General features: G+C 53.0%; 1 protein-coding gene across 2 annotated transcripts in view; it reads right to left on the reverse strand.

Annotated features, from left to right (window-relative positions):
- LOC148116177 (H-2 class II histocompatibility antigen, I-E beta chain-like) overlaps positions 1–22,306 on the reverse strand; it is a 252,867-nt gene that overhangs the window by 94,898 nt on the left and 135,663 nt on the right. The window contains exons 1-2 of one of the 2 annotated variants that reach the window (XM_087884948.1): positions 11,423–11,591; positions 9,964–10,254 (exon numbers count right to left, since the gene is read on the reverse strand). In XM_087884948.1, the coding sequence (XP_087741074.1) occupies positions 9,964–10,254; positions 11,423–11,507 (376 nt within the window). In that variant the 5' untranslated portion in view covers positions 11,508–11,591. Of the gene's footprint in view, positions 1–9,963; positions 10,255–11,422; positions 11,592–22,306 lie in introns of those variants that run through there. The other variant, XM_087884949.1, reaches the window with a different exon arrangement.

The raw sequence follows: 22,306 nt of genomic DNA on the forward strand, positions 1-22,306 counted from the left end.
GGGGCTCAATCTGGGAGGAGGGAGCCCCCAGCAGCTGCCCTGGATGACAAGGGGGGAGGGGCATCCCTACAGCCAGCCAGGACTTGGGGGTCACACGCTCCCCCCAATCCGAAGGGAAGCCAGGAAAAGCCTCAGCTGACAGTCCAGGCAGGGTCTGCAGGGATCCCCCCTAATCCAGCCGGATCCTCTCCCCAGCCCCTCCCCCTTCACGGGAGAATCTCCGTAGGGATCTCTTGGCTTTACAATTTCCCTTCCTTGAAACACGTGTCTCCCTTGCTGAGAACGTCTGGACGGACCGGCTCCTTCAGGTTTCCTGCCGCTGAACCCGAATTGTGTACGAATCTCCCTCTTTCTCTCTGTGGGTCGGGATCCCCCTTTTCCTTGCAAAGCAGCCCTGAATGAAGATCCCGGAATGAAGTTGGGCCGTTTCTCCTCCGCTTCCCGCTCCTTTCCTCGGAGAACGTCCACATCTTTGCCATAATGAACCACAATCTCTACTTTCAGCAGAAAAATATATACAGTGACATTTTGGAAGAAATTTTTGCCATCTGATTGTTCAGATCCTGATGAGATTTGCCTATTTTGACTGGGGAACAGGAAGGCCCCTAAAACAAAAGGCTGCTTTTTATTGTTTTCTTATTAAGATTATAAGGGCGTGAAAGAGAAAATAAAAGTCTTGGGGAAATGGGGAAGGGAAAGAAAAGGGAAGGAGAAGTGGGGGTTAAAGGGCAAAAGGAAAAAAGAGATGAAAGAAACTTTTTCCCAGCACAATAAAATACAAAGTGAAATTGTAGCCTCAGTTTTTGTCGAATGCCTTCCTGAAGTCTAAGTCTATCGTGTCCACAGCATTTCTCTGGCCTACTAATTTAGCCACTTTGTGAAAGAACAAAATAAGATTTCTTTGGCATGATCTGTTTTTGGGAAAGATCTGCCAAAATCTGATCTGTCTTTGGCTATACTGGTTCTACTGGTCATATCCTTCTTCCGCTCCCTGGGATCTGCCCACTCCCCTCCCAAGCGAGTTCTGGCCCCAATCCAGGGAAGATCCACCTGCAGGTTCAGGGAAGAGGAGGGGGGGAGGGAGGGGATTCCAGGGTTTTCCTAAAGTCTAAAGTTTATTCTTTTATAGCAAAGGGAAGTGAAGCGAAGGGACTCGGAGGACGAGGAGGAGGAGGAGGAGGAGAGCAATGGAGACGAAGCTGCTGTGGATTCAGAGCTGGAAGCAGATTCGGACAGTGAGGAGGCTGGGGGGGAACCTGGGCCACTCCTGGAGTCTGGGGAAGGCTCGGATGAGGGCTCTGCGTCGGAGGCAGAGAGGGGGCCAGGGCCGTATGACAGATATCAGCTGCCTTTGGAGTCAGACATCAGTGGGGCAGAGGAACAGCTGGGGCCTGTTCCCAGTGTGGGCGTGCGCAGAGTTCCCAGGCGAAGGGAACAGCTAAGGAACAAGGGTCGACTCGGGAGTAAGGCCACAGGTGGACAATGAAGGGCCCCTCCCAGAGGGAATAAAAGAGGAGCGAACGGGGAGTGGAGTTTGCAGGAGGCAATTAGTTCATTCCTGCATTCTTGCCAAGTATTGGGGCGTCTGGAAGACCTCGGCCTGGCCGCTCCCCAATAAAGGTCGGTAACTGTGAACTGTCTAGAAAGACTGTGGGAGAGGAAAGACTTTGCTGGAGAGGAATTCACTGCCAATTAAAGAAAAGGGGGTTTTGTGGGGACAAGGACTTGGCTTCCTGCTGCTGGGGAAGCCTAGGTCAGAACAAGAGAGCGGCCCTGCAAGGAAACTGGGGAGGGGTCTCGGCAGGAGAAGGTCCAGGCTGCCATCCTCCTCTCCCCCACCTCCAACCCTGAACCTCCATCCTTCACAGGCGGAAATTCCCCAGCTCCTCCTAAAAAATGCCTTTCCCCTCGGAAAGCAGGAAGGAGGGCAGGATTAACTCCGGAGCCCTGGGGGGAAAAGAGACGGGGAAGAAAATAATATTATCACAGAATATAAAGTGAAACCCTCAGTGGGAACAAGCTCTTCCGCCTCTCCTACTGCCCCCCCCCAGGAAGGCCTACACTGCAGCGGGGGCTGATGGGCAGGGACCGGATGGAGGGAAGCTCCGCCCCTTTGGGGGAAGAAAACGCTGGGAGGGGCCAGGGGTTCCCCCCCATCTCCTCTCCTGGGACTCCAAGGGGCTCTGAGCTCAGCCGAGGGGCTGCAAAGGGGGGAACGTGAGAAGATGGGATTCTCCCCAATTGACTTAATGGGGGGGGTCAATCAAGAGGGGGGCCTCCCTCTCTCCCTCCCTCCCTCCTTCTCGGCAGAGGTTTCCTAGCAGCAGAGAAGATGGGAGGAATCCCTTCAATGCTGAGGGGAGCAAATGGGGGGGGGAGGAATCGGGTGAAATGTCATGGGGGGGGGTTGAGGAAGGGCTATGCATGACCTTGGCCAGGCTGCCCCACAAAGGGGGCCGGGGGGGGGGAGTGAGTGTTGTGGCCAGTACAGAGCTTTTATTTGGAAGTCAAATAAAAAGGGAGGGAGGGTCCCTGCAAATCTGATTCCGGAAAGTGACATCTCTGCACACCTGAGACCCCCAAGGTCCTGAGTTCAAATTCAGATTTGAGAGTGGCAGACTTGATGAGGCCTGGCCTAGATGATGTGAGTCGGGAGGGGGGTTGCTGGGGGGGTCCTGGGGAGGAGGGAGGGGCTTTCCTCTTGGGGCTGCCCCCTTGATCCCCCCCCTCTCCCACAGAGCTGGTCTTCCCCCCCCCCCATGGCGAACGTCTTCTGCACCAGGAACGGCTTCAGCCTGGACTTCCTCTTCCAAGGGGCCACCAAGGAAAACAGCCCTCCAACCCCCCCACCCACCCAGGCTAACTAGGCCCACCTCTCTCAGCTGGGTGAGGGCATCGGAGGCTGGGCAGCTGCCAGCTGTTGAGGGCTGAGGATCAAATACCAGCTAAAGGTTGGTGATGCCAGACCAGAGCCCCCACCCTCTCCCAGCTGCAGCAGGCAGACATCCCACAGGGCGCCTATGCTGAGGGGGCCTGGATCCTCTCCTGGGATGGGGGGAGGGGCAGCACCAGCCTCAGCAGGCCAGAACTGGGTCCCCTCCTGCAGCTGAAGGAGGCGGCAGAGTCCGAACCTGCCCCACAATTGTGTGTTTGGACACAGCCAGTCACACAAAATTGGCTCCAGATCCAGAGAGACTCTGGTGGGATCCCATCGCTCTCCTGATCAAAGCAGAACTTCTGGGCTCTTTTCAGGTTTCCCCTCCCCCACACAGAGTTTGATTCTGAGTTCTTCCTGACATCACATAAACACACACACACACACACACACACACACACACACACAGAGCAGCCCTTCCTTCTCCAGCCGCCAAGAGCTGCAGAGGCGCTTGGGCTTCGCTTCCCCAGCCTGAAGCTTTGGGCTCCTCCGAAGCGGAACTGAGGACCTGGCCAGGATCCAGCAGGCAACAAGCCTCCATTCTCCCTCAGGGACTCCCCTCCTCCTCCTCCTCCTCCCCATGGCTGAGTCTGCAGGTGGGGCAGCCACAAGGTCCTCTGCCCCATTGGAGGCGGCTGAAGGGGCCCCTCCCCACCACCTCATTATAGCTCTCTGGTCCTTTTCTCCCTCAGTTAAAGCCCATTGAAGAAAGGAGTCCTTGACTTATGACAGTTCATTTAGTGACCATTTGAAGTTACAATGGCACTAAAAAAAGTGGGGGAGCTTCCTACGGGCCTCTGCTAATTAACAAAACCTTCATCCGTTTCCTCTGGTTGGTTGGGAGGCTCCGAATATTCCCCCATCCCTCTTTTCTCCCCTTTTATGTCAACCGAAATGCATTGAAGGAGGTTTTTCTTTCTTCTGTTGCATTTCTAGATCAGTTTGTTTATTTTTTATGTACATAGTGCAACTCCACCTCCTCTTTTATTGGGTCTGTTTCTTTTGAACCCTTTAAATGTGAAGATATTAAATGGAATAGCTGGAAGAGGAAAATGCACAATGGTCCAGAACACACCATTGTAGTCAAGTGAGGGCGGGGCTCCTGAATGAGGTGATCTGCGCTCTGATTGGTTGCTGTGGGTGGAAAGGGGGAGTTTCCCTTTTTCCCGCCTTTTTCTTCCATGGGCTCAGAATGCTGTTTGAGATTTACCTCACAATCTCCCTGCATTCCCGACTCTCTTGTCTGCTGTGAATGTAGATGTGAAATACATTTATTTACATAAAACTACAAGTTTGTGTCCGTGTCTCCCACTTCCTTTGGACAGCTGCTGCCTGATTCCTCCGCATTAAATCTCTTTAGTTGCACCTCCCAATTTTGGGTTTCATCCCATGAAGTTTTGGTGATTGCAACAACGTCACACCTGCCTTTGGGCTCCACCTTCACCCCATTTATTCCTCGTACTTTGAGCATCTGTGCAGAGACATCTGAGTCCCTCTTTGACTGACCCCATATTTGCTTTCTACATCTCCTGCTCTCTCTCCGAGTTTCCCTTCTTTCTTTCCATTCGGTTGATTCCCCTGAGATTTGAGCTTGGAATTTGCTTATAAATCTTTGTCTCCCTCTCACTTCGGTCTCACTTTCAAGCCCTTCGGATGAGGCGAGCCGGTTGGTGTCCAAAGCCGACCTTCTGGGTTCTTGTGAGGGGCAGCTCATCCCCTGCCAGAAGCCCCCCATGTGGCTGTTGTGGACCATGGTCCAAGAATCCCAATTTCCCTCAAGAGAACCATCCCCTAAGCCAGGCTTGACTTCCAAGGTGCTGCCTTCCCTCCTTGGATGGTTCCCTTTATTGGGAGAGTGGAAGAGAAATCCCCCTGTGCCCCCAACTCTTTGGCTCCCTTGCCCACCTGCTCCGAGTCTCTTGGCATCGTTTCCAGGGACTTTTTCATTCCTCCCAGCATGAAAGAGGAAAAAGGGATCATACTCTGTGGGCTTCGTTATTTCTGTAAGCCCCTCAGTCACGTCTTTGATAGCTGCTCCTGGGAAACAACCAACCACCTTAGTTTGATTATCCGTCTTAGAAACGGCTGTTTCAGTTCCCGTAAACAATGAATCAACACAAGACTTTCTTTCTTTATTAAGGAGGTCCGGTCTAATTTTCCCCCCCTGCCATTGGTACATTTGGTGTTGTCCCTTCTCCAGGTTCTTGCACACTGTCTTGCAAGGGGAGGCATTGCTCAAAGGAGCCCAAATCTTCTCAGGCAATTTCAGACAATTCCTACAATCACACTCCGACCTATTTTTCCTGTGGTGGCCCCAAGACCCCAGATGAGGAAGGGGAGGGGGAAATTCTGCCTCGGTGGTTGAGGCCACTGGAGTCCTGCAGAGTCAGTCTGGATGACCTCTGGAGGGGGCGAGGCTCAGTTGGAGGGCTGTCTAGGGGCATCTAGAGGTGATGGGGAGAAGGGAGGGGTCTTCCACTTAGGGCTGCCCCATTGAACTCCCCCCCTTTTTCCCACAGAGTAGGTCTTCCCCTCCGTGGCAATGTCTTCTGCACCAGGATCGGCTTCAGATGGATTCCTTGGAGGTCATCTAGTCCAACCCTCTGCTCAGGCCTACACCATTTATACCATCGAGCAGTAGACTCTATACCATTTGAATCTGAGCCCCAAAGAGGGAGGGAGCCATTGGGTGCCAAAATGGGGCAGGACCCTCCAGCTGTGAAGGAGAGAAATGGCTGAAATGGCTGGGTGAATGTAGGGGAGTCTCGGGTGCCCCCCAATAGCTCCCCACAAATGCTCAGGGAGGACCGTGCCTGCTGCCCTTCTGCTCCTCCAAAGGGGGCTTGAGGGGAAGCAGAGCAAGGGGGCCTCTGAGCAGAAAGGGGGGTCCTGCCCCTTCTCCTCCCTGGATCTGCCCACCCTCCTCCTGAACCAGTTCTGGCTTCGGACCCAAAATAGCCTGGATGGTGGATCCAGAGGCAGCGGAGGGAGGAGCCTCCTGCGGGGGAAGCAAAAAGGAAGAGGAGGAAGAGGAAGGGAGGATTCCAGGGTTTTCTTACATCTGAAGTTTATTCTTTTATACCAAAGCGAAGGGAAGGGAAGTGAGTGGGAGGGAGAATAATGTAGATGAAGCTGCTGTGGGTTCAAAGCCAGGAGAGTTGAGGGGTCTGGAGTGACAGGTCCACCTAGCATCCCTGGGGACAGTCTAGATGGTCTCCACCCCTCCCTCAGAAGAAAGAGAGGCCCTGAAAGGAAGCTGGGGTGTATATGTGTGTCTCAGCAGGAGAAGGTCCAGGCTGCCATTCTCCTCCTCCCCCCAAACTGCCACCTTCAGCCTCCATTTCTCACAGGTTGCAAACAGGACAAAGAATCTTCAGCTGTTAAATAAAAAATATCCTTTTGCATCGGAGAGCAGGATTAATTCATGAGTGCTGTAGAAAAAGAGATGGGGAAGAAAATCAGAATATAAAGAGAAACTTTTACTGTAAATAACATATTCTTCTTCCCTTTCACCCCTCACCTCCAAGGCAGACCCACACTGCAGGGGGGTGATTGACAGGCAGGGACACATAGAGAGAGAATCCGCCCATTTCAGGGAGGAAAAGGCTGGGATGCTTCATAGGAAGAAAGAAGACGGGGCTACGATGGGGGTGGCAGCAAAGGGGGGAGCCTGGGCTCACTTGGCCAGAAATTGTGGGAATTCTCACAAGGAGAAGGGGGGTCAGGAAGAAGAGCCTGTCCAGGTTTCAACTAATGAACCCAAAGGAGTCTGTATGGGGTGCCGAGAAGGATCCTCTCGGACCGGAGGGTGGGGTGCAGTTCAGGGAGAAGTTTTGGAGGGAGTTCATTAAGTTGATAGGGTCATCTCAAGGACTCAGCTCCACCTCCCACCCGAGGACGAACGGAGGTAGAGAACGAGCGAACGCAATGACAGAAGAATACCTGAGATGCTATGTTCATTATCAGCAATTTAGCTGGGCAGATCTCCTGCCATTTGCTGAAGTGACCGAAAATACAGCAGTGCATAGTAGGGGTGAAATGTAAAATTTGTTACTACTGGTTCTGTGGGCGTGGCTTGGTGGGAGGGATGTGACTGGGTGGGCGTGGCCTAACAGAATGGGTGGGTTGCTTACAAAATGTGTGGGGGATTTTAAACCTGGGATGCTCCCTCCCCAAGGGAGGAATGGGAAGGAATGCCCCCCCTTCCCTTCCCTTCCCTTCCCTTCCCTTCCCTTTTGCAATTTTCCAAAACATGGAAAAATTCTGGGCAAGATTTTAGCATTTGTGTGTGCTTTTGTTTTTGATTGCAATACTTTTTCAGATCTCTGTAAAGAAACATTGCCCAAAATCCAAAAAACTGCTCTATCCACAACAAGGAAGTTTTGTTCAGGCAAGTTTTTTTTTAAAAAAAGGAACAATTAAGGAATTTTAAAAGCCACCTAAAACTTTTAGGAGGGGTTGAGATGAGGGGGAAGAGGAGAAACTCACCTGCAGGAGGTTGGATGGGAATTGCTGGAAGGAGAAAAAGACCCAATCAGAACCCTTCGTGGGCTGGAGGACTCAGGGGGACCCCCTCCCCATTGATAGCCCATCATAGGTTGCATTATCTTCACTTATAGCCCCTCAAACAAGAGAAGTTCCCATAAATATTCCTCAAGGGGCCCCTCTTGGCCACCTGCTAAGCTTGAGGAGAGGCCTCCCCTAGAGGGTCCCCTCCCCACCACCTCTCCTCCAGCCCCCCAGACTCACCTTTCTTGCTCTTCAGGTAGGAGAAGAGCCCCACAGCCAGGAAGGCCACTCCTATCACGGCCCCCATGACCCCCGTCCAGAGTTTGCTCCTGGCAGAGCTGGAGGAACGGGGCTCTGGGGAAGGAGAAGGAGCCTCACCTGAGCAGGAGGATCAGGCCCACCTTCCCCCAGGAGGGTCCATTCCAGCTCTCCCCATGCGGTGGGTCTCTCCCCCTTCTCAGGGCAGGATGGGGTCCCCAGAGCAGGAGGGGAGGGAGGGAGGGGAGGGGCTTACCCCACTGGACGGTGATGGGGGCCTCCAGGCTGGCATGCCCCACCTTGCAAGTGTAGACATCCCCCCGTTGGGGCTGGGTCTCCAGCATCACCTGGAGCTGGTAGGTCCAGTCTCCGTTCTGGAGCTCCTCCCCAAAGGCCACGCCCTCCTCCTCCGGCCGCCCGTTCTTCAGCCACTGGATCTCGATCTCCACGGGGTAAAAGCCGGTCGCGGTGCAGAGGAGGATGGTGTTGGGGGAAGAGGGCTCCATCTTGGTGGGGGAGATGGAGACGGTGGGCTTGGCTGGAGGGAAGGAGGAGAAGGAGCCACATGAGAGACACAACAGGAAAGAAACGACGCAGAAGACGGGAAGGACAGACGCAGCACGAGTCGGATGATTCTTGGGATCTCGTTGAAAATGAAACCAGATTTTTAATTAGGTGCAATACCACAACATTTGTTTGTTTGTTGTTTGTTTAGTAAGTTTAGTTATTTATTAAATTTATTTGCCAAAGTGGCCACAACTAACCCAAAGTCTTACAGACACTCTCCTTTCCCTGAAGGGAAAATCCCCCCAGAGACCCTCAAAAGGAGGGAGGAGGGAGGGAGGCCCTGAGAGGCCCACAAAAGAGACACACTCACAACACCAACACAATTGGCACTTGGGGCACTTTCGGAGGTTATGAAAAAATCACTAGATAAATGAATAAAAGTGGTGAAATTTCTATGTTAAATATTATTGGTATGAGAATTATTTCAAGTACTGTGCCAGATGACAAGAATGTTGAGCTCTTTGTAGGGGAAAAATGAACTTTAAATATCATCCAGAAACCAATTATATAGCTGAATATTATTATCTCCATGAAAATATCCTGTTTCAGTAGGAAAAACATTTCCAAATGCATCTTATGTGACAGGTGAAAATCCTCCTAGATTTGCAGGGAAGAATTTAGGAGTGAAAATGAGTTTTGCCTCCGGACTGAATATGTAGAGAGCAAAATCTCTGCAGGTTCCCCTAAAATATTGAATAATTCCCGGAAGGAGCAAATGCTCCAAGAGGCTTTTCTCTCTTAGGATCTGGAGGTTTTCCTCTTATGGAAGAAGGATCTCATTGCATTCTATGGTGAGACGTTATTTTTGGAGAATCTCTGGAGTTACAATGGGAACATTAAACTTAACCAGTTCTTAAGTTATTGATAAGACTTCTCTGATTCGAATAAAAGGAATATAATTTCCCTGGAAAAGCCGAATGGCAACAAGGGCAGCTAAAATCCTTGATTTGCGCAATGCTTTTGGCCTCTGAAACCCCATCAGTTGATAAAAGAAATATAGAAGATTTTTATGAGACAAAGAAATAAAACGAGAAAAAGAAATGTAGGCAACATTGAAGGAATCTGGAAGAGAGAAAGAAAGAATCTGAGGCTTCAGGGCTGAATGGAGGCCCAATTTCTTTCTTATGACCCCAAATTCAGTTTTAAGCTTTGTGGGTGTTTTTGGATTCTCCCCCCAAATCAGGAGCCTCCCCAGGAAGGAAGAACGGAAGTGATCAGGGTTCCTGTTATTGGGGGTTTTACATCTCGGTTTAAGCATTGAATCATGATTACAAATTCTAGGCTGCTTCCGTTACTCATTTCTTTCTTTATTGGATTGAAAAACTGCTGGACTGGAAATGACTCTGAATGAAGAAAGACCAAAAAAAGAAGGAAATGAAAAAGGAAGAAAAAGAAGCAGAAGATCCATATTAAGGAGACAAGCAGGATTGAGCAGGAGAGAGAGAGAGACCCCCCCCAAAAAACATATCTGGATGGATTTTCTTGGGGGGGGGGAAATGGATCAAAGGGATCCCAGATTCCAGACAGGAGGAGAGTTTGGAGCCTGGGAAGAAACAGAGGATTTTGCACCTCTGAGAGGGTAGAATAAATAAATGAGGAGAAAAACCTTCATCTGGGAGGATCCTAAGAAATGAAATGAAATGAAAGGGGGGTCCTGGCACCCCCCTCCCAGGGAAGAGCCCCCCCCGACTCACCTCTCCGGCCAATCGCCCGCTCCTCCCTCTTGGGCGCCTGGTAGCTGTTCACCTCGTAGTTGTGCCGGCAGAGGCGATCCACTTCGGTCTTCATGAGCTGCATGACCTGCTTGTCTCTGTTCCACCTGTCCACATCGGGCTGAGACAACGGAGTGACGGCCACGAACTTCCCGAGGTCGCTGTCGAAGTAGCTGATCTCCTGCCGGTCGTAGAAGTGCCTGAGCAGGTATCTCACCCGCTGCGTCCCGTTGAGGAAGCGGCACTCGGACTTCTCCTGGTACAGGAAATGGGCTGCGAGGGGGAGGGGGAGGGGAAGGAGGAAAGCGGTCAGGAGGGACTCCAGGGCCCATCGTTCCCAGCCGCTAGTAGAAGAGAAGGGGGCGGGGTGGGGGACCTCCCGAGAGAGACTGGGGGAAGACGCCCCCTGGAGGAGGGAAAGGGAACTCTCTCAGTCCCAGAGAGGAAGGGAGGCTTCCTGGGGAGGGGTCTGGAGGGGGGGAAGAAAGGGGGAGGGAGGGGAGGGACCTCCTCCAGCCTCCCAGGGTGGGAAAAGGTAGGCAGAAGCTCAACTGGTCGGGCAGATCTCCTCTCTGCAGGGAAGGTTGGATCTCAAGGGACAAGAATTTGGGGGGGGGGGGAGGGCCGGAGAGAAAGTAACGTCCATACCCCCCACTCTCTCTTCCTTTGGGAGGGGATATGGGGAGGGGCCACAATGAGGACATCTAGACTGATTCTCCCGGGCTCTCCCAGCCATTCGAACCCCCACCTTCCCTGGGTCCCCCCAGCTTCTCTTCTTCCCCCTAATCTTAAACTCAACTCCCTCCCTTTGGAGGATTCTCGGGGATCACCCCTGTTTCCTCTCCCCCTCTCCAAAAAGACCCCCTGCCACCCCCGCACCTCAAAGGGAGGGTCTCCCACCCCCTTCACAAAGGGGAGCCCCCAATCTCCTTCTCCCTCAGTACTCCCCCCTCCCCTCCAGGTCCCGAAAGAGCAGTGGGGTGGGGGGTTCCTGGTCTCCTCCCCAAATTCAGGGGCTCCCCATGAAGGGCCCGAAGCCCCCCTCTTGCCTGACCTTCACAGCCTCAAAGTTGAGATTCAGGAGAAAAACGGAAGTTTCTGAAGAAGGAAAAAGACTTTTGCTCAAATGCCTCTTTTCCCTTCTGGGGATTCAGGGCTCAAAATGCCTCAGTTTCCCTCTTTCGCTTTTCCTCCCCTCCCTCTTTCAATGCAGCCCACTCCGACCCAGACGCTGTGGAGGGGGGCGAGAGGGGGCCCCGGCTGCGACCCCAACCTTGACTACAATCGGGGAAGGGGGGAGGGGTCCTCCTGGGGGGTGGCGGATGTGGGGAGGAAGGGGGAGGAGACCACGCAGAGATCGAGGTTGTTGGAGGCTCTGGGGACCCATCGGCTTCCTTCCCCCTTCCCAGCCCCCTCCTCCCCCGCCCAGCCCCCTCCTTACCGGGGGTCTCCTTCCCCCCTTCGCTCCCGGGGATCGGGGCCAGCGCCCCCAGCAGCAGCATCAGGGGGAGCCCAGCCAAAGCCATGGAGGCTCCCCACAAGCGCCCCAAAGGGGGGAGAAAGACGCTCCCAGCCCCAGAGGAGGAATCGGAGGGTCTGGAGGGGGGGAGGAGTTTTCCTCGGACTTCGGAAGAGGGAGAGTACTCAAAGAGCAGGAGGACCAATGGGAATCCTCCCCTCTGCAGCGTCATCGGTCTCCGGGCAGAGCCTCCCTTGACTTCGCCCGATGCAGGAGAGAGTTCGGCGCAGAGAGAGAAGCGGAGAAAGTGGGGGAGGGGAATCCCTTCAGTCTTGGGGGGCTGCAATCTGGGGGGTCTTTCATGCCAGCCCCGGAGGAGAAGGTCCTCTTCCTTTTGCCTCCTTCCCCCCCCCCATGATTCTCCTCCACTCTCCCTTTCTCTGGGCGCCTGGACAGGAGGGGCGGACTAGATGCCCTCTGAGTTCCCACCGTGCCCAGAGGGGCCCAGGGTGGATCTGCCGAGAGTCCAGGAGGGCAAAGTGGATCCAGAGCTCGAGGGGTCCTTCGGGGCTCAGAAGGGGAGGAGGGAGCCCCCAGCAGCTGCCCTGGATGACAAGGGGGGAGGGGCAGCCCCACAGCCAGCCAGGACTTGGGGGCCACACGCTCCCCCCAATCCGAAGGGAAGCCAGGAAAACCCTCAGCTGACAGTTCAGGCAGGATCTGCAGGGATCCCTCCTAATCCAGCCGGATCCTCGCCCTTCACGGGGGATTCTCCGTAGGGATCTCTTGGCTTCACAAGAGAAAAGGGCGTTTCCCTTCCATGAAACACGCGTCTCCCCTGCACCTCCTTCCGATTCCCCAAACCCAAATGGGTAGGAATCTCCCTCCCTCTTTCTTTCTTTCTTTCTTTCTTTCTTTCTTTCTTTCTTTCTTTCTTTCTTTCTTTCTTTCTTTCTTTCTTCCTTCCTTCCTTCCTTCCTTCCTTCCTTCCTTCCTTCCTTTTTCTTTCTTTCTTTCTTCCTTCCTTCCTTCCTTCTCTTTCTTTCTTTCTTTCTTTCTTTCTTTCTTTCTTCCTTCCTTCCTTCCTTCCTTCCTTCCTTCCTTCCTTTTTCTTTCTTTCTTTCTTTCTTCCTTCCTTCCTTCTCTTTCTTTCTTTCTTTCTTTCTTTCTTTCTTTCTTTCTTTCTTTTCTTTCTTTCTTTCTGTGGGTCGGGATCCCCCTTTTCCTTGCAAAGCAGCCCGGGATGAAGATCCCGGAATGAAGTTGGGCCGTTTCTCCTCCGCTTCCCGCTCCTTTCCTCGGAGAACGTCCACGTCTTCGCCATAATGCAGAACAATCTCTACTTTCAGCAGAAAAAAATATATAAAGTTACATTTTGGAAGAAATTTTTTCCATCTGATTGTGCAGCTCTAGAATGGAATCGTGATGAGATTTGGATATTTTGGCTGTGGGACAGGAAGGCCCCTAAAACAAAAGGCTCCTTTTTATGATGTTTCATGAAGATTATAAGGGCATAAAAGAGAAAATAAAAGTCTTAGAGAAATGGGAAATGGGGAAGGGAAAGGAAGGGAAGGAGAAGTGGGAGATAAAGGGCAAAAGGAAAAAAGAGAGGAAAAAAATCTTTTCTCAGCAAGTGAAATTGGAGCCTCGGTTTTTATTTCTTCTGTAAGTAAATTTTAACCATTTCTATATCAACAACTTAACTTATTCACTAAATCCCAAAAGTCCAGATTTCACTTTTTTTCCTGCCTCAACATAAAAGTCCAGAAGTGGCTTCCAGGTAGAAAAACAGCTGGAAATCTCTTCTTTCCTCTGGTCAAAAAGGTTTTTCCGCCATCTCTGCCCACTTTTTCATTCCATCACTTCGTCCATTCTGGGGATGGAGGTTTCTCTCCATTTTTGCCTATGAGGAATTCTTGCTGCAGTCAGCAGGTCCAGTAATAAAGTCATAAATTCATATTTCAACTTCCTTGTCCAGGAATCCCGAGAGGAAAACTTCTGGGTGTCAATAAGAGCTGTGGGGTTTTCTGACCCACCGCATAGAGGTCGGCTTCAGTTCCAGAATGGCTGCTGGTGAGCTGGGGGGGGGGGAGAGAATGGGGGGGGGCGTCTTCCCCTTTTAAGGAGAGTCCCAGGGTTTCTCCCCCTTCCCCCTATGCAGGAGGGGCTGGGGGGGCCGAAGGCTTTGGGTGGGGGGAGGGCCGAGGGGGAGAGGGAGACTCAAAGGCTGAAGGGGGCCTTAGAGATCTTCTAGTCCAGCCCCCCCTGGCCGAGGCAGGAGCCTTTATCCCACCCCGGACAAATGGCTCTCCGACCTCTTGAAGACCTCCAGGGATGGAGCCCCCCCTCCTCCCCCCCCGATTCCAGATGGGGGAGGGGCTGCTGCATTGATTCATTGGTTCTCAGGTGATGCCTCCCCATCTCCTCCCCTGGGACTTCCAAGGGGGGGGTCTGAGTTCAGCCATGAGGCTGCCAAGGGGGGCTCCAGGGAGAAGAGGGAAATTGTCCCTAATTGACTTAATTAGGGGGTTAATCAAAGGGGAGGCCTCCCTCCCTCCCTTCCTCCCTCCCTCCAGAGGTTTCCTATTGAGCAGGAGGAAGATGGGGCGGCCATGGGGGAGGCAGCAAAGGGGGGAGCCAGAAATGTCAGAAGGAAAAGTGGGGAGGGGACAGGAAGGGCAGTTTAGAGCCTGCAGTGCTCCCTCCCCCTCCCCCAAGGACAGGGATCCTCCCCCCCTTCCCTCCTGCAGCCTCCCAGAACCTGGAGGAAGTTTTCGTGCTTTGTGTGTGTCTGTTTTGGTGTTTGAGGGCACCTCATGGTGGAGTTTTGCGTAAGGAAAATCTGGCTGAAATTTCAAGGCTTTCCTTCGTCTGGAGCACGGAGGCCCTGCAGGGAGAGTTTGAGGGCGGTTCGATCTGTTTAGAAAGAATTGTTCTTTTTTAAAAAAGGAAGAATGAAAGGATTTTTAGAAACTGGGGGGAGGGGGAGGGGTTCAGGTGAGGGAGGAAGAGGAGAAACTCACCTGCAGGAGGTCGGATGGGAGTTGCTGGAAGGAGAAAAAAAGAGCCAATCAGGAGCCTTCCTGGGCTGGGGGAGTCAGGGGAGCCCCCTCCCCATCGAGAGATCCCATGAGGTTTCCTGATGGGAGGAAGCTCTCCAAATAGATTTCTCCCCACTGCTTCCTACCTACCCAGACAGGCTGGATCCCTCCATCATGTGAAGAAGGGATCATCCAGATCACACCCAGCCCTTCAAGATCAGACTTTGCCCTGCAGGTGTTAGAGAGCCGGCTCCCCTCCAGAGGTTGTGGCTGCTCCATCCCTGGAGGCTTTGAGGGAGAAACTGGGCAGCCCTTTGACCAGAGGGGCATAAGCTCTCCTGCTTGAACAGGGGGTTGGACTGGATGACCTCCAAGGTCCCTCTCAACTCTCTTATTCTGGATCCCGTGTGTTGCATTTCCAGGTGTCAGAAAAATCCCCCAATACATTTCTCCCCACTGACCTCGACCTACCTAGGCAGGGTGGATCTCCCAGGGGTCAGACTTCCTGGCCCAACAAGACCTTCCTCCACCAGATGCCCCCCTTCCTCTCCAGCCCCACAGACGCCCCTTTCCTGCCCTTCAGGGTGAGGGTCAGGCATTGACCAAATCCCCCTCAGTCAATTGCGGAAGGCAGCTCTGCTTGCAACTGCTGAAATCCCGCCAGGAGGAGACCTTTGGCGCCATCAAACTCCCACCTCCGCCTCTCCCGGGTCCTCGGAAGGGCTCGATGGGCGGACAAAAAGGCCAAATCCAGGCTGAACAGCTGAACATCCCCCGGCCCCTCCGAGAACCATCTCCTCCAAAGGACCCCTCGGAGGCTCCTCTGCCTGGAGACGGATGACGCTCCCAAAGCTCCATTTTTCATTGGATGTGACAGACGTTCAACTTTCTGGAAGTCAGAAATAGAATTCCGCAGCGCTGCTGTTCCCCCCTCTTGATTTCCCCTCCCCCTCTCCCCCCTCGCTTTTCCCCTCCCCCTCACTCTCCTCCCTCCCCCTAACTCTCCTCCCTCCCTTGGCCCTCAACTCCTCATCCCTCCCCCTCACTCTTCCCCCTGGCTCCCTCCCCACTCCCTCCCACCCCCAGTTTTCCCTCCTGCTCTGCGTGGGCAGCCTTTCCTCCCTCCTGACGCAGGACTGGGGGTCTGGCTTCCTCATGCACCAGAGACCGGCAGGAAAGTGGGGAGGGCTCCCAGGGGAGGAGGGTAAAGAGGGGCTTGGAGACCCCCAATTTCCTCCCTTGGGCCCTCAGCCTCAGGAAGGTGGGAAAGGCTAAAAGGCTACTGTGTTTAGAGGTGGGGGCAAGGACCAAGGAAGGGGAGACCCCCACTCATTTTAACCTTGTCCCCTCTCTCTGGACAAGGGGAATTGGGTTCCCACGAGGTCTCCCAAAGGGCAGGAACTGAGAAAGGGGGGAGGGGGAGGAGAGATCCAGGGAGATCAGGCAAGACTGAGAGAGGAATGGGAAGGGAATCTTTTGAGGGAGGGGAGTTCGAGGAGGGCCTGAAGCTTCTCCCTCCTTGTCTTGGAGGAGTTTCAGCCTCTACAGCAGCCCAGAGGCTTCCTGGTGGTCTCCCATCCTCAGGCTCACCAGGCCCATCTCTCTCAGCTGGGTGAGGGCATCGGAGGCTGGGCAGCTGCCAGCTGTTGAGGGCTGAGGATCAAATGCCAGCTAATGGTTGGTGAGGCCAGATCAGAGCCCCCACCCTCTCCCAGCTGCAGCAGGCAGACATCCCACAGGGCGCCTATCCTGAGGCGGCCTGGATCCTCTCCTGGGATGGGGGGAGGGGCAGCACCAGCCTCAGCAGGCCAGAACTGGGTCCCCTCCTGCAGCTGAAGGAGGCGGCAGAGTCCGAACCTGCCCCACAATTGTGTGTTTGGACCCAGCCAGTCACACAAAATTGGCCCCAGATCCAGAGAGACTCTGGTGGGATCCCATCGCTCTCCTGATCAAAGCAGAACTTCTGGGCTCTTCTCAGGTTTCCCCTCCCCCACAAGAGTTTGATTGAGTTCTTCCTGACACCCCCCACGCCCCTCCCCCCCCAGAGCAGCCCTCCTTTCTCCAGCCCCCAAGAGCTGCAGAGGCGCTTGGGCTTCGCTTCCCCAGCCTGAAGCTTTGGGCTCCTCCGAAGCGGAACTGAGGAACCGGCCAGGATCCAGCAGGCAACAAGCCTCCATTCTCCCTCAGGGACCCTCCTCCTCCTCCTCCTCCGCCCCATGGCTGAGTCTGCAGGTGGGGCAGCCACAAGGTCCTCTGCCCCATTGGAAGTGGCTGAAGGGGCCCTTCCCCACCACCTCATTAGAGCTCTCCATCAGTTAAAGCCCATTGAAGAAAGGAGTCCCTGGCTTATGACGGTTCATTTAGTGACCATTGGAAGTTAAAATGGCACTGAAAAAAGTGACTCTTTGCCTAATATTCCTTCTTTTTAAAATATTTTTATTTGAGAAGAGACAGTAGAAGCTTATTCGTTCCCATCAGTGTATTGTCTGTTCGTTGCAGCCTCTTTAAATATGTTCCAATTTCTGCCCTTGAAGGAATCTCCTCGTAGAGCCTCCACGGCTTCTGCCGGCCACAGCCTCCCTAGTTCTCTCCTGGGTCCTCTCTGATGAACCTCAAAGGCTTCTCTGCTGACCGGAGCCTCCCAGAGAGAGGATCGGAGGGGCCAGGAGGAGGAGGGGGAGGGGCGGCTTCAGAGGCTCCCTGGGGGTTGGAGAAGGCCCCGTCCAGGGTCTCCCCTCCCCTGGTGGCAAAGGCCCCGTATGGGGGGAAAGGAGGGGGGGCTGCTTTCAAGGCGGCCTCTGGTCTGCTGGGTTTCCCAGGAGCCTCTTTCCTCTTCCACCAGGCCCAGAACCTGCCTCCCAGGTGAGGCCAGGGGAGTCCAAGCCCCCCATGACTCTTGGGGGGAGCTTCCTCCGGGCCTCGGCTAAGTAACAGAAACTTCCATCTCTTTCCTCTGGTTGGTTGGGAGGCTCCGAATATTCCCCCATCCCTCTTTTCCCCCCTTTTATCTCAACCCAAATGCATTGAAGGAGGTTTTTGTCTTTCTTCTGTTGAGTTCTGTTGGTTATTTCTTATAATTATTCTTCCTGTGGTGGCCCCAAGACCCCAGATGAGGAAGGGGAGGGGGAAATTCTGCCTCGGTGGTTGAGGCCACTGGAGTCCTGCAGAGTCAGTCTGGATGACCTCTGGAGGGGGAGAGGCTCAGTTGGAGGGCTGTCTAGGGGCATCTAGAGGTGATGGGGAGAAGGGAGGGGTCTTCCACTTAGGGCTGCCCCATTGAAATCCCCCCCTTTTTCCCCCAGAGCAGGTCTTCCCCTCCGTGGCAATGTCTTCTGCACCAGGAACAGCTTCAGATGGATTCCTTGGAGGTCATCTAGTCCAACCTCCTGCTCAGGCCTACACCATTTATACCATCGAGCAGGAGACTCTATACCATTGGAATCTGAGCCCCAAAGAGGCAGGGAGGCATTGGGTGCCCAAATGGGGCAGGACCCTCCAGTTGTGAAGGAGAGAAATGGCTGAAATGGCTGGGTGAATGTAGGGGAGTCTCGGGTGCCCCCCAATGGCTCCCCACAAACGCTCAGGGAGGACCGTGCCTGCTGCCATTCTGCTCCTCCAAAGGGGGCTTGAGGGGAAGCAGAGCAAGGGGGCCTCTGAGCAGAAAGGGGGGTCCTGCCCCTTCGCCTCCCTGGATCTGCCCACCCTCCTCCTGAACCAGTTCTGGCTTCGGACCAAAAGTAGCCTGGATGGTGGATCCAGAGGCAGCGGAGGGAGGAGCCTCCTGCGGGGGCAGCAAAAAGGAAGAGGAGGAAGAGGAAGGAAGGATTCCAGGGTTTTCTTACATCTGAAGTTTATTCTTTGATAGCAAAGCGAAGGGAAGGGAAGTGAGTGGGAGGAAGAATAATGTAGATGAAGCTGCTGTGGGTTCAAAGCCAGGAGAGTTGAGGGGTCTGGAGTGACAGGTCCACCTAGCATCCCTGGGGACAGTCTAGATGGTCTCCACCCCTCCCTCACAAGAAAGAGCGGCCCTGAAAGGAAGCTGGGGTGTATATGTGTGTCTCAGCAGGAGAAGGTCCAGGCTGCCATTCTCCTCCTCCCCCCAAACTGCCACCTTCAGCCTCCATTTCTCACAGGTTGCAAAGAGGACAAAGAGTCATCAGCTGTTAAATAAAAAATATGCTTTTGCATCGGAGAGCAGGATTAATTCATGAGTGCTGTAGAAAAAGAGATGGGGGAGAAAATCAGAATATAAAGAGACACTTTTACTGTAAATAATAAATTCTTCTTCCCTTTCATCCCCCACCCCCAAGGCAGACCCACACTGCAGGGGGGTGGTTGACAGGCAGGGACACATAGAGAGAGAATCCGCCCATTTCAGGGAGGAAAAGGCTGGGATGCTTCATATGAAGAAAGAAGACGGGGCTTCGATGGGGGTGGCAGCAAAGGGGGGAGCCTGGGCTCACTTGGCCAGAAATTGTGGGAATTCTCACAAGGAGAAGGGGGGTCAGGAAGAAGAGCCTGTCCAGGTTCCAACTAATGAACCCAAAGGAGTCTGCATGGGGTGCCAAGAAGGATCCTCTCGGACCGGAGGGTGGGGTGCAGTTCAGGGAGAAGTTTTGGAGGGAGTTCATTAAGTTGATAGGTTCATCTCAAGGGCTTAGCTCCACCTCCCACCCGAGGACGAACGGAGGTAGAGAACGAGCGAATGCAATGATAGAACAATACCTGAGATGCTATTTTAATTATCAGCAGTTTAGCTGGGCAGATCTCCTGCCATTTGCTGAAGTGGCCTACAATACCACAGTGCATAGTAGCACGGGATTCACCTCTTCTAAAATAGCCACAGGGATGGAATTTGTCCCCTGAATACCCTCGGGAACCCCCCTCCACAGTGACCCTAACAGAATGGGTGGGGTGCTTACAAAATCCGTGGGGGAATCTAAACCTGGGGTGCTCCCTCCCCAAGGGAGGAATGGCAAGGAATGCCCCCCACCTTCCCTTCCCTTTTGCAATTTCCCAAAACTTGGAAAAAATTTGGGCAAGATTTTAGCATTTGGATGTGTTTTGTTTTTGATTGCAATACTTTTTCAGAGTTCTGTAAGGAAAAGCTGCCAAAAATCAAAAATCTGCTGTATCTACAGCAAGGAGATATTGTCCAGGTATGTTTTTTTTAAGGAACAATTAAGGAAATTTAAAAACCACCAATAACTTGTAGGAGGGGTTCAGATAAGGGGGAAGAGGAGAAACTCACCTGCAGGAGGTTGGATGGGAATTGCTGGAAAGTGAAAAAGACTCAATCAGAAATCTTTATGGGCTGGAGGACTGGTGGGGTGTCCCTATCCCCTTTGATAGCCCATAATAGTTTGCAGGATCTTCACTTAATAACCGCTTGAGGAACAGAAGTTCCCACAAATATTCCTCCAGGGGCCCCTCCTGGCCACCTGCTAAGCTTGAGGAGAGGCCTCCCCTTGAGGGTCCCCTCCCCACAACCTCTCCTCCAGCCCCCCAGACTCACCTTTCTTGCTCTTCAGGTAGGAGAAGAGCCCCACAGTCAGGAAGGCCACTCCTATCAATGCCCCCATGATCCCCGTCCAGAGTTTGCTCCTGGCAGAGCTGGAGGAACGGGGCTCTGGGGAAGGAGAAGGAGCCTCACCTGAGCAGGAGGATCAGGCCCACCTTCCCCCAGGAGGGTCCATTCCGTCTCCCCCCACAGGGAGGGTCTTTCCCTCTTCTCAGGGCAGGATGGGGTCCACAGACCAGGAGGGGAGGGAGGGAGGGGAGGGACTTACCCCACTGGACGGTGATGGGGGTCTCCAGGCTGGCGTGCCCCACCTTGCAAGTGTAGACATCCCCCCGTTGGGGCTGGGTCTCCAGCATCACCTGGAGCTGGTAGGTCCAGTCTCCGTTCTGGAGCTCCTCCCCAAAGGCCACGCCCTCCTCCTCCAGCCGCCCGTTCTTCAGCCACTAGACCTTGATCTCCACGGGGTAAAAGCCCATCGCGGTGCAGAGGAGGATGGTGTTGGGGGAAGAGGGGTCCATCTTGGTGGGGGAGATGGAGACGGTGGGCTTGGCTGGAGGGAAGGAGGAGAAGGAGCCACATGAGAGACACAACAGGAAAGAAACGACGCAGAAGACGGGAAGGACAGACGCAGCACGAGTCGGATGATTCTTGGGATCTCATTGAAAATGAAACCAGATTTTTAATTAGGTCTAATACCACAACATTTGTTTGTTTGTTTGTTTAGTAAATTTAGTTATTTATTAAATTTATTTGCCAAAGTGGCCACAACTAACCCAAAGTCTTGCAGACACTCTCCTAGCCGTGACTGCCACCTGCTCTCCGGGAGTCCAGGAGAATCTCCAGAATTGCCAACTGGGTCTCTGGGACAATGCAGCTCCACCCAGAAGGAAGTTGGTTAAAGTCCCCCATCTTGGGGCTCCCAACACCCAAAGCCCTTTGGCCTTTCCAGGGTTCAGCCGAAGCCCCTAATCCCCCACTCAGCCCCTCCCCCCACAGCCTCCGGGACCCTCGAGGGGGCAGCCTCAGCATCTCCTGGGTCCCCAGAGGTGGAGATGAAACCTTATAACATCAGCAGACGGAGGAGACCTCCAGCCCTGGTGACGGATGGCCTCACCCAGCGGCTTCATGCGGAGGTTATAGAGGAGAGGAGAGAGGACGGAGCCAAACGCCTCTGAGCAGCCCTGAAGGTGATCAAGCAAGTTTGCCAAGAGAAAGAAAGAAAGAAAGAGAAAGAGAAAGAGAGAGAGAGAGAGAAAGAGAGAGAGAGGAGAAAAGAGAGGAGAGGAGGGGAGAGGAGAGGAGGGGAGAAGAGAGGAGAAGAAAAGAGGAGATGAGAGAAGAGAAGAGAAGAGAAGAGAAGAGAAGAGAAGAGAAGAGAAGAGAAGAGAAGAGAAGAGAAGAGAAGAGAAGATCTTTGTCCCAATTTTCTTCGGTGTTTCAATCACTTTTCAAAAAGTTTTATTTGGAGAGAGGAAATTTCTCCTTCCACTTTCCCTTTTCTCCCTTTAGGATCCACAAGATGCAGAAATAAACAAAAAAATCAGCAGAAGATTTCAGGGGGAAAAGTGCAAAATGTGATGTAGCTGCAAAACCCCCCAATTTTAGGCAGCCTCAACAGAAAGAGGCATTTTGAAGGAAAGGGCAAAGGAGCCCAATGGGGGGGGGAGCCCTTTGCTCCCCATAACTGCCAGAATCCCCTGAAGGAAAAGTTTCTCCCCCATTGAAGATGAGAGACCCAGAATCCCCCCTTCAGAGCAGGAAGGGCAGAAGAGATTTTGGGGGATCTCATAATCTCTCGAGGATCCTTCCTGGGTGGGGGTTAGTCTGGATGAGCCCCCCCAAGAGAGTTGACAATAGATCCATTCCAGCCCAGAGTCCTTTGCTAACCATTTTTTTTTCTGTTGAACTGTATTATTAACAGTAAATTCTCTTATTAACAGTAAATTCTATGATGCTTAAGAAGAACCCATTTTTAAATGGTTCTTTGTAATTCCAACCTGGGATCTGGTCAGGTTTCCATGCAGACAAATAGCAGCATTTCAGGTGTGAGTTGTTTTCTTTTCTCAGGAAAATCCCATTTGCCTCTTGGGACATTAAAGGCCTTTGTGGAATTGCTAAAAGAAGGCAGAGGCTTTACAAACTGAAAATGGCCTTTTTTTTTAAAACAGGAAATGCAAATTTTGGATGAGAAAAAGACTTTTAGAAAGAAAATGGAAGGATCAGATTTTAAAGCTGCAATTTGGTATTTTTCCATTTTTATTTTTATAGCCCATCCCAAACCTCATTATTTACAAGACTGCCGTG

The sequence above is a fragment of the Pantherophis guttatus genome, chromosome 2, assembly GCF_059756535.1.
Source record: "Pantherophis guttatus breed Tessera chromosome 2, ASM5975653v1, whole genome shotgun sequence".
In the NCBI taxonomy this organism is placed as follows: Eukaryota; Metazoa; Chordata; class Lepidosauria; order Squamata; family Colubridae; genus Pantherophis; species Pantherophis guttatus.